This window comes from Acomys russatus, chromosome 28, assembly GCF_903995435.1.
Source record: "Acomys russatus chromosome 28, mAcoRus1.1, whole genome shotgun sequence".
NCBI lineage: Eukaryota > Metazoa > Chordata > Mammalia > Rodentia > Muridae > Acomys > Acomys russatus.
The window spans coordinates 43,108,985-43,125,803 of record NC_067164.1 but is presented as its reverse complement, the minus strand read 5'-3'; the positions used below and the strand labels follow the sequence as shown (position 1 = coordinate 43,125,803).

The following is a 16,819-nucleotide window of genomic DNA, read 5'->3' as shown; positions in this document are numbered from 1 at the left end:
ATGCTGCCTGTTCCTCCTGCCCCGGTTAGGTAGATGTGGCACCCTCAAGTCCCCTGGGCTCATCACCAGACAGCAATTTGGGCTGAAAATGTCAGTTGCAAGGTCTCAATCATCTGATGACCCTGAACTGACAAAGCTATTACCTCTTTGTCTACCCTGAGGCTAGGTAAGTTTAGGTGTCACCTATGTGTCACAGCTGGAATGTGTGCCAGGCCCTGTGTGCCCCTCCTCAGTCCTGGAGTGGGCACATAGTGCCCAGAAGGGATCAGAACAGGACTGGGTGGTACCTGATCATGTAAATAACACCTGCTGCTGTGGAGTGGCTAGAACTCCCTTAGATTCAACTTAAAGCACTTTATATACATGCTGTTTGCCAGACGAAAGTCCTTCCTTGTAGATGTAGAACTTCTACTCTGGCTCCTACACAAATAGAGGCAGCTCTGATGACCAGGCCTTGCTGGGGGCACCAGGTTCACAGAATGAGACAAAGTTCTCTTCCATGCACTCAAGAATTCACTGTCACACCTCAGAACCCAGAAGAGTATGTCCAAAAATGAGCTGCCTAGCTAAGTCTGGTGGTGCATGCCTGTATATTTCTTAGGGGGCTAAAGCAAGAGAATAGCAAACTAAAGGCACAACTGGGCTATAGAGCTAAGGCCCCTCTCAAAAGGTAAAAAAATTTAAAAAAAAGGGAAGGGTGCAGCTAAAGGTGTTCAGAGGTCCAGCCCCAGCCCTGGAGGGGAAGGACCTATGTGAGAAGTCTCCTGTGATGCTTATCTCCAAAAAAGTAAACAGGTCTAGGTAGATCCTCCTCCTGCTTGTTACCACTGGGTTTGTGGCCACCCTCCCAAGTGTGGCAGCTTCCTAGGACCATTGTGGCACCCTTCACCTGCTTCTGCCAAAACTGCATACAAGTGCATCTGACGTCCATCTGTGATCTCAGTGTAGATGCTCATGTTTACATCATCTTCAATGTTCAAAAGAAATTCGTTGTGATGTTTTTCACTTTTATTTCAACCTGTAGGAATTGTTTGTAAATTACGGTCAGTGTAGCATGTCCTCTGTATTTAAGTGAGCCTGTCCTTCTGTGGAGTATGTCCTGTGCACTGGTCCTAACTGTGTGTGTAATTTATCACTACCTGAATGTGATCTAATTTATATCTGGGCCAAATACAGTGTGGACTTTGCTGTCGTGTAGCTGCCTCTTCTCTTTGTCTGACAACTGGCATGGGAACGGGCAGGACTGGCACCCCTACCAGGGAAGCTCTGTCCTTGTGAGGATGTGAGCCAGACAGCAGCTTCTCAGCCTGACTTAGCCCAGACTCAACTGCCTGAAGGTTCTGAGAAGAAGGGTGGCCTATGTGGCCACATGCATGTCAGAGCAAGGAGTACGGAGGGACTGCTGCTCAAAGAAGACCTCAGTGACAGCCCTAAGTGGCTTGTTCAGGTTAGTCAGACAGGTAAATAACCCTGACAGTGTTGGGGGCAGGGAGGTAAAAAGGAAAGTAAACAAATAAAAGCAATAAATTGAGTTCCCATGAAACCCCTCACTGCAAAATGTAAACAATATTCACTCTTGAAATAGATCTTGATATTTCACAATTTAAACAATACCCAGGCTAATAAATCCACAGCCCCAGTGTCACAAAAACTTCTATTGAGACATCTCCATAGGACCCTTACAGTATGCCTAGGATGGGCAGGTGTGGTTTTCTTGGCATTAGCAAGAGGAAGGCAAGAGCTGGGACTGTGCCTCAGGTTCATCCTGGCCTGGTTGGGGGCGCTCTGGCCACAAGTCCCATAGGAGTTGAAGGCCTGCCAGGACAAGACGCACAAGGAGACGCAGAAGCAGGAAGGCAAAGGGCACTGCAATCTGCATGAGGTGGAAGATGGCTGTGCTGAAGCGGCTCAGTAGGCAGGTGGCCGCAAAGGCCAACAGGCTGGCACAGGGGTACAGTGCAAGCTTGGCAAACATGAACGCGTGCTCCTGCCCACCAAATCGCACAGCTGGCTGGAGCGTCTCCGTCTGATGCAGCAGGGCTGCAGTCCAGATCGCAAACTGGAAGATGCTGGCAAAGAAGATGATGGCACAGCTGACACGCACACGCTCCAGTTCATCATGGGGCTGCCGGGCAAAAGCTGAGGTCTGCTGGTAGGCCAGAGGGAGGCCACCCACAAAGGCCAGGGACAGTATGTTCAGTAACCCCATGGTCTGTGTAGCCTTCCGGACATGCAGGAAGAGTGAATGGTGGGCAAACCAGAGCAGACCCACTGTGGCGAAGGAGCCGAAGTACGCCAGGAATTGTGGCCCGTATGCGCCCAGGGCAGCCACAAGGCTACCACTGAATTTCTCTTGCACATCCTTGGGATCCGGAACGTTGTCCTCACTGGGAAGTATGAACAGATGGCATTTGTAACAGCCTCCCAGAGATGACAGGGCCAGAGGAGTAGACTAAGCATTATAAAGTGAACTTGAGATTAATGGTGTATGATCTTTAGCACACAAAAGTGCTCCCTACGCACAAACTAAACAGCTACTACTTTTCTTCATTAAATGGAAGATTACCCAGTGTTGTATATTCTCTGCCAAATGGTGGCCCTATCTGACAACTAGGAGTTGACAGACAGCTCTGGTTGGCTGGCCAGGGCCAGCTTCCTGAGGGCAGGACACCTATAGGAGACAGATTCCCCATAGCTAGCCTGAATCTTGCAGGCTGTGTTGGAGCCGAGTCACGGGATGGAAACCCATTACCTGGATATGGACAACTGGATACCCAAGTAGCCACTACTTCCTCCAAGTCAGCCAGAAGGAGGGACATAAGAGAGGGCAGGAAAGAGCCCGAGGGCTGTAATAAGAGGTAAGACTCCAGCAGAAGGTAGCAGCCTTCTCTTGGCTAGAATTCCTGTCCTAACCATAGACTCTTGGCTGAGTCCTTCAGCCTTGGCTGCAGAGTGGAAGCAAAAGCAGGTTGTTCTGGAATGTTCTTTTTAATCTAAAGCCCCCAAGAAATCTGATACTAATGAATATTTATTTCTAGCTTATAAGAAGTCACAAATTATAGTAGAAAATCTATTCAAAACTATCGGGAGAATCATAGTGTTAGATGCAGAATCTAAAAACAGTTATGGTGTGTTTAATAAGATAAGAATTCAACTGAGGAACCATAGGCTAGAGGAGGGCAAGGGGCTTTAAGAATAAAAAAGGAGACACTTGGAAATAAAAGTGAGCACTCACACTAGAGCTCCAACCGTATTGTGTTAGAGCCAGGCCATATAGAAGAGCCAGTCCTAATAGGTTTGGTGGGGATAAGGCCTAAGGGAGCTGCCTGACTATTTCTGGGATAGATAGCACAAGGCAGCCGTGGGGAAGGTACTCTCCTTGGCACTTACGCAATCAGGCTGAGAGGAACGGGGATGGGAGACCTTTAGGGAAGAGAGGCCTGAATAAATATGTGGCCACCCAAGGGGAAGCTGGTACTCAGTAAGACCTCTCTTGAGTTCCTAAGGAGACATACTACCACCTGGAAGATGAGGCGAAGCAGCAGAGTGGGCCCTCACCAGATGTCCAGGATGAGAAGTGTGGCCACGATGGCATAGACACCGTCGCTGAACGCTTCCACCCGCTCTTTGCTGAGAGGCGCATGCAGGTCGATACTGAAGGGCTCCACACTGTGAACTGGAGACTCCCTGTGGCCTGTGGACATGCCAGAAGAAACTAACCTAGCTGGGGGACTATCAGGCCAGTGTGGCTATCACTACCCTCTTTTCCAAGGGGCTAGGAATACTCAGGCCAAGAGGGGAAATGACCCAGAGATGCATAAGGGGGAGGAAGCAGCCAGGGCCCAGCAAACCCACCACCAGATCTGGGCTGAGCCCAGGAGGGCAGCCCTGAGCCATCACCCACTGCCTTGTTCCCACTCAGGGAAAGCTGGTGGAACCTTCCAATATGCTTATGGCAGCACTGTGCACGCTCACCTACCCCAAAACTTGCCTTTGCACCAGGCGGTAACCTTGCTGATGTGAGGGAGGAAGATGACGGTCACCATCAGCACATATGACTGCAGGAAGAAATAACATGTCAGAGTGTTTCTGTGGAGGGCTGCTCACACCTGAAGTCTGGTCCCACTCTTCTGCCCCAATGGAGGGGCAGCAGGCAAAACAAAGGAAAAACCAGAGAGCTGTCCTTTATGGGAGTGAGCTGTGTGTAAAGGCACACAATCCCAAAGGAAGGGCCATCACAAGAAGAAGTGTACACCAGTCATGCACTTTCTAAGAGTTTAGTATCCAGAATACATAATGAACAGTGAGAGCTCAACAACAAAAGCTAAGCATTCTAACTAAGAAATTAATGGGAATGAATCTGAAAAGACACCTCACCTGTGGTGCCCCCAAGTCCAGGCCTACTTGGTTAGATGCTTCCCATACAGTGTTCTGCTCTGTTCCAATTTATAAAGTCTCTGGGTTCCCTGGGTGCCACCCACTCAGCTGGTACCTTATCTCCTCACAAGAAGCAGATAACCTGCCAGGGCTTTTAGGATGGCATTTACAGCAGTCACAGGCCTCCATCTCCATCTCCTTAAAACCTGGAATGCTCCTGAAATGCTTGCCAAGCGTTATCATTTAGTTACGTTATTTTACTTTTTGTTTGTATGCATGTGTGAAGGTGCTCATATACTACAGTGTGCATGTGAAGGCCAGAGGGCCGTTTTCAGGAGTCAGTTCTCTCCTTTTATCATGTATGTCCCTGAGATCACCTGGTTTGGTGGCAAGTACCTTTACCAACTGACCTTCTCACCAGCCTGTTACCCAACATTTAAAATAACTAGCATTTGTCATTCTCCACAGTTCTTAAGATACTTTGGTTTAAAATTCAATGCACTTTCATAGTATTTACAACTTAAGTTGACCCAGCTTGAGCCAGCTTCCACAGCCCACTCTGAAAACATTGTTTCAGCATTCCCTGTTCTTTCCCCTGTTAGCTGCACTTGCTTTTTTCAATTGGGCTAAGACTTCCTCTGAGATTCCCAGCACTCACCAAGGGGAAGAAAAAGAGGGAAAAGACAGCTGCAACAAAACACAGTGCTGGGCCACGGAGGACTACGTGCAGGATGTGTCGCCGGGACAGAGCCCTGTGTGCAGAATGCTGGATCTGTGGATTCAACAGATGTGGGAAGTGGAAGGCATACCCCACAATCATGGCCTGTGGCAAAACAAACAAGACAGGCTTTAGGGTACATTCACAGGCAGAGTGAGCACCACAGCCAGTTTTTAGGGGTCAGGGACAAGGGTGTCCCTCCTAGATAGCCTCCTCCTCTGGGATGTTCTGAGAGTCTGGGATGGAGACGGCAATAGCAACTCTCATTGTACTCAGTGACTGTGAGGCCCTGGCTAAGACCTGGGCTACCTGAGCTGTAGATCAGGGTACTGACACTTGGTCTGCACACCCCACGGCAAACATAGTTCATACCCTGTGCCCCTACCTGCACAGATCCAATGGCAATCACACACGTGCAGAACAGGAAGATGCCCAGGGGCACATCAGGGAACATCACCATTAGAGAAAACTGTCAAAAGAACCCCCACAAACCCCCAAAAGGCTATCAGAGCAGCCCTGAGATGGAGCATAATGAGCTTCCCTGTCTCTGTACTGGGCGCTGAGCAGAAAACTGTCCTAGTGTGAAGACAACAGTGTTGGTCTGGAGATGGGTATACTGGGCCCTCCAACAGAGCAATTCCACCCACTGCGTCAGGCCTTTCAAGCCAGTGTCATTAATGTCATGTAAAATCCCCCAGATATGAATTCTCTGCATTATAACCCTGTATACTTGGGTCAATAGCCTGTCTTAGGATTTTAAGTGCTTGGTGATCTGCTCGTGTGGGTTATAGAGCAAAGGGCATCAGGGCTACTCTTGTGGCCTCTGCCTCCAGCAGCCCTAAGCTCCTTCCTCTATTCATCCCCAACCACTAGTTCCCTTGAACTCTCTCCTCTGTAGTTTACAGTCCAGGTCTTGAAACTTGGGCTGCATTTCTGAGGACTGTCACACACAGACGGGCTCAGTGAGGCGTTCAGGGAGATGATCTTCACTCACTGTGTAGGGCAGAAGAGTGATGGTCATCATACAGGCCTATGATGAAGGGAAAGGAGGGAGGTTACAGTCACCACAGAGCCTGCGAAGAAGAAGGGAGCACTCCAGGAAGAAGGGAGCACTCCAGGAAGGCAGCAGCGGGGTTGTGGGGTTAGACCCAAGAAGTCTGTGCCCTGTTCTGGACAGACGGACCCATGGGCCATTTGAAGAGCTTCCAAGGATGGGCAGAACCCAGGCTGTCAGAACCCATACCTTCTACCTGTCAGGAGGGCTAAACCCTAACTAAGCTCAATTTTCAAAGCAGCAATAACTCACCAGGTTGAGCAAGGCAAGTGTATCGTCTATTTTCCCAACAACCTGGAACAATCTAAAGTTAGGAAAAAGAGAAGAGGGGCTATCATTCAACTATGGCTCCATAGGATTAAAATTAAAATGTACCTCCCACAGCATTTTCTAGTTAAAATCATACAAAATGTCACTTCTGATCAAATTTAAGATACTACCTACTGGGACTGATGGTAGATAAAGATGCTATCAAGCCTGGGGATTTGAGTTTAATCCGTGGACCCACATTAGAGGAGGAGAAAACCAAATTCTACAAGTTATTCTCTGATTTTGGTGCACGTACACACATGCATACACTCACATATGTACAAAATAAAATGTAATTTGTAGAACATAAAAATACTACCTAGTGTATGGAAGTCAGAAAGTTCAAAGAAAACATAGCTTATGTGGGGAAGCACATACCTCTTTCACACATTCTGCCCATTTTTTAAAAAGATTTATTTATTAATTTATTATATATACAGTTTTCTGTCTACACGTGTGTCTGCCCATCAGAAGAGGGCACCAGATCTTATTATAGACAACTGAACTCAGGACCTCTGGAAGAACAGCCACTGCTCTTAACCTCTGAGCTATTTCTTCAGGCCGATTCTTCCCATTATTTTGCAGAAACCGCCTATACAGCTGTGGCTCTCACAGTGGCATTTCATAGAAAGCCTGCACAAGGGTAGAGGACTTTTTAACTGTCCAGAGAGGTCCAGCTAAGGGCAGGACTAGCAGGTGGCTAAAGCCTCCTGTCTCCTGAGATTTGTCCAGTCACACTTTCTGGAAATCACCATCTGGGGATGTGCAGCTAGAGATACATTTGTTTTTAGACATTGTGTCTAAAATCCATTTTGAAGAAAGAAAATACTTTTTTCTCATTTTTCCCCAAAGATGTCACACACTATACCTGTTGGAAGTTGTTACTTAACAGAGGCAGTTTCATATAGAGATGCAACGTAAATAGAAAACAAAATCGAGCACCATCCTTCATGAAAGCACGAGCACAGGCCACCCTGAAGCCTCCGGTCATGCCTGGGCCCTACAACAGTCTTGTCCCCAAAGCAGCTGACCGTGGCTCAGGTACCACTCCAACACAGCGCCTTCTTTTGGACTGGACTCAGCTGAACTGCCATCCTCACTTTAGGAAGCTACCTTTTGCTCATGACAGAAACACAGGCTCATTTGGGCTGAAATCCTTATTAATAAGCCAGATAGAAGGGATAGAAAGGGCTGCAGCCCCAGGGACAGCAGCTCTGCTGGCTACTTGCTGGTATTAAGCTCATATGTATGAGTGAGCACCCAGAGCAGGATGCAGGACAGATCTATGAAGTTCCTCACAGACTCCCTGGGCCTCAGAACCCTACTGCTGATGTTCCACAGTAGGTGTGGTCCCTGGTGAATGAACCATGAAGCTGTATAGGAAAGATTGGCTAAAGTTGCAGGCCACCCAGGACGCAGCAGCCTGTGAGACTCCTGAACATTCTATAAACAAGGGAGACCAAAAAGACAAGCCTGCCCAGTTCTTGAAACATCTAGCACCATCATTTTGTTGAGAACAAGTGTGTAACATGAAACATTTTGCTACACTTGTAAATAGCAGTGAGCTAAATGCATGCCTTTAATAAATCCAGCACTCAGGAGGCAGAGGCAGGAGGATCTCTGAGTTCAAGGCCAGGCTGGCCTACTACACAGAGTCTCCCCTCCCCCAGAAAGAAACGCCACCTGCCCATCTCTCTCTACGGAAGCCTCCTGTCCCCCTGCCTGCCTGACATTCAGTGGTGAGGGGCTCATGCAGCTATGGAGCCCTGTGCCCTGGGATCCTAAAGAGCCTTATTTCTCCCTAGGACAAAACTCAGACAACAGAATGTAATCTGTAGGCTCAGCTTCCATACAGAGAAGGGCTTATGGTTGGTTTGAGACATAGCCATTAGGCTTGTATTCTCTCTTCTCTGTCATGTGCTATTCCGGCCTTCCAGTGGCCCTGGCAGGCAGACACGTCTGCCTCCCCTAATGGACAGGAAAAGGGGGAGGGCGGGGCTACAGAGCCAGGTCTTCTCTGGAGCAAGCCTGACCATGCTGTACTGTCCTGTCAGAGTGAGAACCAGAGGCCAGGGTGGGAAGAGCTAGCTCCCCTAGGACACAACATGTGAACCAAGGGGCCCACAGATACCGAGAACGACACAGCTCTGCAATACTTAGCGACCTATAGCCTTTGCCTACCCTGATAGAATCATAACAACAAGGACTTTGTGTTAAAAGTCTGACTCCCTACCTGGTATGTGCTGCCCAGGCCACAGTTACGATTAGAAATGTCATGAGGTAGACAGCAATCCTAGTTGCTAGAAGTTTCTGTATACTTTTGTCAAACTGCTGTATGAAAAGAACACTGCTATTAGAACAAAGTAACACATGTGACCCAACAGCGGCCATTTCGATGGCAAGACTTTCCCTATTGCACAGTAAGGCATTTAGGGAAGTCCCAGCCTCAAAGTACACACAGTCTGTGTCTGCTCTGAGTCTATCCTCACATCTACCATACTTACCCCAACTCCTCCCTCAAAGGTGTCCTAACGCAATAGATTGCCGAGTGTCACAGGCTGACACCATCACCTCAAGTAGCAAAAAAGTCCTGGCTGACATCTGGGGACAGTCAGACATTTCAACAGCCATAGCATAAGTGATAAAATGGACACAAGGCATCTAGTCGTTTTGTAAGGTCATTAATTGCCTTCTAAAGCACTCCCCTTGGGGGTTAAGCTCTAACATGTGATTTCTGGAGGGACACAGGCATCAGGCTATCGCAGGGTTAGACCCAGCAGAGTAATTGGCAGGGACACCTCTGAAAGTCCCCGTGAGCAGAATGGGTCTGCCACAGGTAATCACCACACAACAGGCTGTGGCTCCAACAGACACCAGTGTACTGAAAGAAACCTTAATCAAGGCAGAGCTCTTTCACCTGAAATCATGAGGGCTTGGGGCTGGAGAGATGGCTCAGAGGTTAAGAGCACTGTCTGCTCTTCCAGGGGCCTGAGTTCAATTCCCAGCAACCACAGGGTGGCTCACAACCATCTGTAATGTGATCTGACACCCTTTTCTGCCCTGCAGGTGTACATGCAGGCAGAGCACTATACATAATAATAAACTTTTTTTTTTTTTGGTTTTTTGAGATGGGGTTTCTCTGTGCAGGCCTGACTGTCCTGGAGCTCACTCTGTAGACCAGGCGGGCCTCAAACTCACAGAAATCTGCCTGCCTTTGCCTCCTGAGTGCTGGGATTAAAGACTTGCGCCACCACCGCCTGGCAATAAATACATCTTAAAAAAAAAAAAAACAAAAAATCAAGCAAGCCTGATGACCTGAGTTGGATTCTCAGAACCCATGGTAGAAAGAGAGAATTGCTTTCTGAAAGTTATCTTCTGACCTCCACATATCTGCTGTGGCATATGTGCCTGCAACTGTCACTCGCAAATTATATACTCTCACAATAATAAACTTAAAAAAATTTTTATTTTGAGAACCAGGGATTAAAACCCTAACCCCATGCACGCTAGACAAACACTCTACCACTGAGCCATATCTGCTCACTATGCTTTTTCATTTTATTTACTTTTTGTTGTTGTTGTTGTTTTGCTTTGGAGACAGGTTCTTACTATGCAGCCTTGAGTAGCCTGGAACTTTCTCCTAGACCATCCACTAGCAGGTATTTTCCTATCAGAACAGCTCTGAGTACAGCACAAATGTGGTCTGATGCTCATGTCTCTAAAAGTTTAATTTTCATCATAACACTAACAACAGTATTGTAACCATAGTTCAAAAGAAAAACCTCAGTAGTTCTGGGGCCTCCTCAAAGATCTGCCTCAGCTCACAGGTACAGCTAGAGCCAGACCTCACTGTTGTGGGGCCAGCTGGGTAGAGCTGCAGCCTGCCTCCTTCAGGGTGCACAGCACTTACGAGGCTTGTATGGTGGCATGCCAGTCACAGAATGAAAGCAAGACAGGTACTTCAGTTATGTCCACGTCTCAAAGTTATTTCACTAAAAAGCTACATGTTGTTGACTCAGAAAAAAAAAATCCCATAAAGTTGGATATAAATGGAAATTCTTTTATTTTTTCATTTTAATTTTTTTGGTTTTTCAAGACAAGGTTTCACTGTGTAGCCTTGGCTGCCCTGGACTCGCTTTGTAGACCAGGCTGGCCTCAAACTCACAGCAAACTGCCTGCCTCTGCCTCCCGAGTACTGGGATTAAAGGTGTGTGCCACCATGCCAGGCTTCGGAAACTCTTCTTTTTAAAGTTCTTTGCTACAGATACAGGATGACTTGGCAGAAGCCTGGGATGTACAGACATGCTTCTTCTTCCTCTCAGTGGAGGGTAGCAGCACCTGTCCATCTAGCTAGCCATAAAGCCTCCTTTACCAGGGCTTGTACTTGAACCTCATCTCCACCTGCTCTGAGTCCACACCCTGCCAGAAAGAAGCACAGATGTCCTGCCCTCTCAATACCCTGCCTTGAGCTCTACTGCCTGCAGATCCAGGGGTTGGTCCCCCAAGTCCAGGTTGGGTTTTCTTACTGGCCCATTATACAAAGCAGATTGTTCCTGTTACCTGTTCTGGTGAGATCTCTGTGTGAGTCACAGGCAGGATCTAAAGAAACAAAGACAAAAATAACCAAGAGATACGTCTTGAGCTGAATCCTCAGAGGCAGAAAGTATGTGGACTTTGACCATTGCTGGGCAGCCTCCACCTTCATAAGCGGCTTGGGCATCTGAGGCTGCTGCAGAAACACGGGGTGGGTTGGAGATGGGCCCCACACTGACCATGACAGTGGCGATGATGGACAGCAGTGCATCACTGAAGCCTAGCATGCGGTGGGAGCTCTGAGTCCCTTCCTCGTCTCTCCTGTGCAGAGATGAGTCTTCCTCAGAATCCACCGCCTGCTCTTGGGTCTGGGGCCTGGACATGGTGGGGCCACCGAGTTGTCACAGCAGCCTAGGAAGAGGTAAGTGTAGCTCTGAGTATATCAGAGGATGTCCCAGGTGGGCAACCCTGTGAACTTCAGCCATTTCAATGCAGAGACAAAGGCTAGGTATGGCGACAAAGAGAAAGACACTTCACGAGAGAGCCCCTCCGGATTTCTAGCCACAGGATAAAAGTATCAGCATCAGACTCGTAGGTGAGCTCTGTCATTCTCTGTCTCGGTGGGAAAGCACTGATGACACAGGCCAGATGCTTAGCATACCAGGGTACCAAGAAAGGCCTGAAACCTGACCCCAGGATCCCTAAAGCTGCCCTATCAGCCTTCATTTAGCACGTCTCCTGGCTAATTAGAATGTCCCTGAGGGCACAGGGTCTGGGCTGCTTTTAAGCTTTTCCAAAAACAATTCTGGGTGGACAAGTGAGATGGCAGCTGGAACACTCTCTGAGGAGAGAAATATTTGTGCCCCAGGAGCAAAGGGATGAAGTACAGCCATGGAAGCCCTCTGCATTCTGCGATGGAATCAATGTAGAAACACTGAAAACTACTTAGCAACCACAGGATATGGAAGGGGAGACCAATAGAAAGTGCTTTCCAAGTTCCCACCTGCAGCCAGAGGAAAGGGTACAGGAGTGTGGCAAGGATGGTCAGAAGGCTGAAGCTGTGACCAGGTGAGGTGGAGTATAGCTGCCCAAGCAGAATATGCAAGTGTTCCCAGGAAGCAGGCCCTGAGACTACAGGAGGAAGGTAATGCCTGGGTCCAGGAGGGCAATTAAGCCAGGCCTAACAATATGAATGTACCCTGCTTTGGCGTGTTTGCTGAGACAGAGGAAGGACAGCCTCAGGCAGCAGAGGTGAGGAAGGAGGCTGTGAAGATGAGGCCATGGAGTCACCAGAACAGTTAGGGGAAATGATGCTGTAAGGCAGGGAGTCAGGGGTAGAAGGCAGTGGTAATCCCTGGGATTATGGGAAAGAAGAAGCAGGGTACTTGGAGGATGAAGCTTTAAAATGGGTGGTCACAAGCACAAGCCCTTTAGTAACGAAACAAGGTTAACAAAGCATGACTGGGTTTACTCTGAAGAGCGTGTTGCTGGCCTAACATCTGGAATGACATAATCAGAGGCAAGGGGGAGATGGCACGCTGCCCTAGCAATCACGCATAAGCCTTCAGCAAGATGATACATTAAAAAACAAAGGGACAAATGAAGCCAACTAGCAATTTTCAGATGGGAAAAAATTAGTTGCAAACAAATATACATAGGGCATTCAGGCTGGATTCAGTGGGAGATAGCCTACCTTATACATATGATGCCTGGGGTTCTATCTCCAGTGCTGCAAAAGAAAGAAAAATCAACTTTACTAGTAATCAAGGAAACACTACTGAAAGCAACAAAGTACCAATTAGGACGGTAAAAATCCTCAGGCAAGAGCAGATGTGAGAAGGATACTCAGGGAGCAATAGGGCCATTTTTGAACTGGCAATTGGCAGCAACTCTAGAGGTACAATCAACACCCTCACAGGGCAGCTAAGTCTGAGGGGACAGGACTGGACTATGCACTGAAGCAAGGTTTGTTACAACAAAAAAGTAAAAAATATGACCAATTATCAAGCCATTAATGTTGTGAAGACACACTGGAATCCAGAGAGGTAAAATAAAATACAATGTGGAGAAGAAAAAAAAAGCAGTTGCAAAACGGTAAGTATTATGTCATCTTCCTAGTTCATGATAATGAAATATATGGCAAAGAAAAAAGCAAACCCAGGTTTATTAGCTCCAGGATGAACATGTGGTGCCTGGATGGCAAAGGCAGGCACAGGAGCAACATGGCTTTTGTTCTACCTCTGGTTTACTTCACTTACGGCTCGGTCTTTAGATCAGTGGCTCTCAACCTTCCTAATACTACAGCCTTTTAATACAGTTCCTCATGTTGTTGGTGACTCCAGCTATAAAATTATTTTCATTGCTACTTCATACTATGATGTTGCTACTGCTTTGAGCTGTAAAGTAAATAACTGTGTTTTCTGGTGGTCTTAGGTGACCTTGTGAAAGGACCAATTGGCCACAAGTTGAGAAACACTGCTTTAGAGTAAGTAGTCAGAACCATGGGCTGCTGAGGAATGGTGTGTCACTATAACCACAAAGACTGAAGGAGGACTGGAGACACGGCTCAGTGACTGAAAGCCACCAGCTACTCCTTCAGAAGACCAGGGTTCAAATCCCAGCAGCAACATGGCAGTTCCCAAGCATCTGTGACTCTGGTACCAGGAGTTTGGATGCTCTCTTTTGTTCTCTGTGGGCACCACAAGCATATGGTGCACAGACGTACATACATTCAGGCAAAGCATCCATACTCATAAAATAAAAACTGAAAGGTAATTTATCCTTGGCTAGCCCTTCTAAGCTCTCCATACCTAGACCTTAGCACTTGGCAGGTGCTCATGTTTCTGCTATCAATGCTGCATTTCTAGAATGTGTTGTACATGAAGGCACATACTAAGAGACCATTTTAACATGGCTTCCTTTCCCATGTTCCTGAGAATGTCACAACTCACTCCCTTTTACTGCTGTCATACTTCCACTGTATTAAAGGTACCTCTCTAGCTCATCCACTGGCAGGCAGAAAAAGATTCATGTTTTTCTAGTGCTGGCACAGGGATAATGGAGTTCAGAAATAAATTAAAAGCTGGGCATGGTGGCATACCTCTTTAATCTGAGCACTTGGGAAGCAGAGGCAGGCAGATCTCTTGCGAGTTCAAGGCCAGCTGGGTTTACAAAGCGAGTCTAGGATAACCAGGACTGTAAGAGAAACCCTGTCTCAAAAAACAAAACAAAAAGGAAATGAAAACATCTATTGTTAATTGACTTTTGACAAGTATTTAACAGGGAAAAGAATGGTCTTTTCAACAAATAGTATAGGGACACATTCCCTATAGGGACAATTCATTATCTGTTGTTTGTTCATTGCACTTTGCTATTTCTATTCCTTTTTTTTTTTTTTTTTTAAGATTTATTTGTTTATTAAGTGCTCTGCCTGGATGTACACCTGCAGGCCAGAGGAGATCACATTATAGATGGTTGTGAGTCACCATGTGGTTGCTGGGAATTGAACTCAGGACCTCTGGAAGAACAGACAGTGCTCTTAACCTCTGAGCCATCTCTCCAGGCCCTATTCCTTTAAAAAACTTCTTTGGGCTTCATTTTCTCTGATCGTTCTAACTTTTTAAGATGAACACTATGCTCACTAATATGTGATTCATTTCCTACTAATGACTTAATAGCATCCCATAATTTTTAAATTCTGTATTTTCATTTTCAACTTCAAAAATACTACTTTTGATTTCTTCTTTGACATGTAAAAGGAAGCTATCCAGTTTCCATTCGGAACATTTTCACATTGCTAATTTCTAGCTAAATTCATTGTGATCAGATAACATACTGGTTTCATTGTCCGATGTTTTAAGTTAGTAAATGTTCTTTAGAAACTTGAAAAATATGTATATTCTGCTAATATTATGGGGACCATTCTATAAATATTCATTAATTCAAGATAGTTGACAGGGCTATTCAAGTCCTCTATATCCTTTGTGATTTTCTGGGTTCTTATCATTTATTGAGAAACAATCTCCAACAACCTCAACTTTCAATTTGTCTCTCTGTACTTGTGGTTCTGTTAGCTTTTCAATTAACATATTTTATAACTTTGGCATTAATCACATGTTTACAGTTGATATGTCCTTTTTGTTTTAAATTAATTTTTGTGTGTCTGATTCTTTTGCCTGCATATACAGATGTGCGCCACATGCATGCACAGATTTAAAGAGGGCTCCAGAACCCCTGGAACTAGAGTTATGAATGGTTGTGAGCCATCATGTGACCCTAGCCCTCTGCAAGCCAACACACTCTAACCCACTCAGCATCTCTCCAGCCCTGATACTTCCTCTTGATGACTTCATCCCTTCATCATTATAAAATAATTCTCTTCCTCTTTGGCAATATCCTTTACTATGAAATCTACTACAAGAGAATGCTTTGTGGAGTGAGAGCACAGATTTCACTTTAGATTTGTACGTGTTCCTAATGAGGTGCGACCAGGAGAGACCACATGATGTAGGTATGAGTTAAGATCTTGGCTTTGGCATCTACTACAATGCCATAAAGGCCATCTATATTTATGAAATAATTAGTCTGAGAAGACTCTGGCTTTTAAAGTAATTACAAGATTTAGAAATTTCCACTTGCCCAAGGTGACGCCAGCAAGAGTTTATAGCCTCACCTTCAGGACCCATTCAGTCTAGCGAATTATTCATGAGGTGCTCTCGATGGCTGTTTTAGGTCTCTTGACTACTTAAGCCTTGGGTTCCTTACTTCCCCTCTTGCTTTCAGATTTCCTTTCCTTCTATGTACGAAATCTGAAGCCACCAAAAATCCCTTCAACTTCATTCCAGTAACAACGTAAAAGTTGCCTGCAACTGCGAGCCCTACTCCCTCCTCTCTGCCTCTTGGAAGTGTTTTTCTTATAGAAACATGCTGCTGTATGCCAAAACTAAATATCCTATATCTGGATGTGACTTGACTATCTCACCATTCCAAAGGACAGTACTCCTCCCTCCTGTGCCAGGGAGCCTTTACTCCCTCCCACTGGGCTGGAATCTTCCATCTAAGAACATGTTAACACCACACTGCCCTTTTAGCTCCTACACGCTTCTTCACAAATCTCCTCAGTTACCCCCAGGTACCATCTCCACTTTATCTTTATTCCTCTACTTGTGAGCCACAGTTTCTACTTCACCATTTTTTTTTTTAATATAAAACTACTGTTCACCAACCATCTACCTCACTGTAGCTAATGAGCATCTTTCATTTATTTTCTACTTGGCTTTTAAGAGCAGGCAGTCTTCAAAGGCATCTTTGATAGCATACAATTCTGGGACCGTTAAGATGTTGATTTGGGCTTGAGGATCCACTTTTTAGTCCAAAAACACATACTCTACACAAGGAGTTTTTAGGAATCACGGAGGTATCCCACAATTTTGTCTCACCTGAAATGGATAGCTCTGGGTGGTTGACATCACACAGGATTCGGGGTCCAGCACCACAAGGTGACTTTTCTACACACGTTGTGAAGCCTTTTTTTTTTCCTTTTAAAGTTACGTGTTTTGGTTTTTTCCAGTCTTAATGCTAGCAACTAGGTCATCCTCCCCCAAACCTGTGTGGGCCAAAACATAAGAAGGCGTGTCTGTGCTTGTCGGGTAAATACCCTCCTCTCCTAAGCCGGGCTTTAGGGACCCTAGGGGTGCGCTCCAGGCCTCGCTTTACCTTGAGGCGTCAGGCGCGAGCGGCGGGCTCTGGGACGGTCCGCAGCGCGCGCCCAACGTCCCGCGACGCTCCAGCCACACCCGGGCCAGCGGAAGACACCGGACAAGGTTAGG

The 16,819-nt window shown here is 46.5% G+C and overlaps 1 protein-coding gene across 6 annotated transcripts; it reads right to left on the bottom strand.

The window, feature by feature from the left end:
• Positions 1–724: 724 nt before the first annotated feature.
• Tmem175 (transmembrane protein 175) lies at positions 725–16,702 on the bottom strand. 6 transcript variants are annotated; one of them, XM_051170571.1, is made up of 12 exons: positions 16,430–16,702; positions 12,685–12,720; positions 11,231–11,402; positions 11,019–11,057; positions 8,692–8,786; positions 6,402–6,453; positions 6,090–6,125; positions 5,481–5,564; positions 5,036–5,200; positions 3,980–4,058; positions 3,559–3,694; positions 725–2,387 (listed from the first exon to the last, which is right to left on the bottom strand). In XM_051170571.1, exons 3-12 carry the CDS (start codon positions 11,372–11,374, stop codon positions 1,721–1,723), a joined length of 1,497 nt encoding a protein of 498 aa, XP_051026528.1. In that variant the 5' UTR covers positions 11,375–11,402; positions 12,685–12,720; positions 16,430–16,702; the 3' UTR covers positions 725–1,720. The 6 variants fall into 6 exon arrangements, with proteins under 6 accessions (XP_051026528.1, XP_051026529.1, XP_051026527.1 ...); XM_051170572.1 differs by having other exon boundaries at positions 3,992–4,058; positions 8,692–8,789; positions 16,430–16,700; XM_051170570.1 differs by having other exon boundaries at positions 8,692–8,789; positions 16,430–16,699.
• Between the last annotated feature and the right edge of the window lie 117 nt (positions 16,703–16,819).

Coding starts and splice junctions, on each gene's coding strand:
- Tmem175 (XM_051170570.1), bottom strand. CDS start 11,374: ATGTCCAGGCCCCAGACCCAAGAGCAGGCGGTGGATTCTGAGGAAGAC. Junction 8,790..11,018: donor CAGAGATCTCACCAGAACAG/GTAACAGGAACA, acceptor CTTTTCATACAG/CAGTTTGACAAAAGTATACA. Junction 6,126..6,401: donor CACTTGCCTTGCTCAACCTG/GTGAGTTATTGC, acceptor CCTTCATCATAG/GCCTGTATGATGACCATCAC.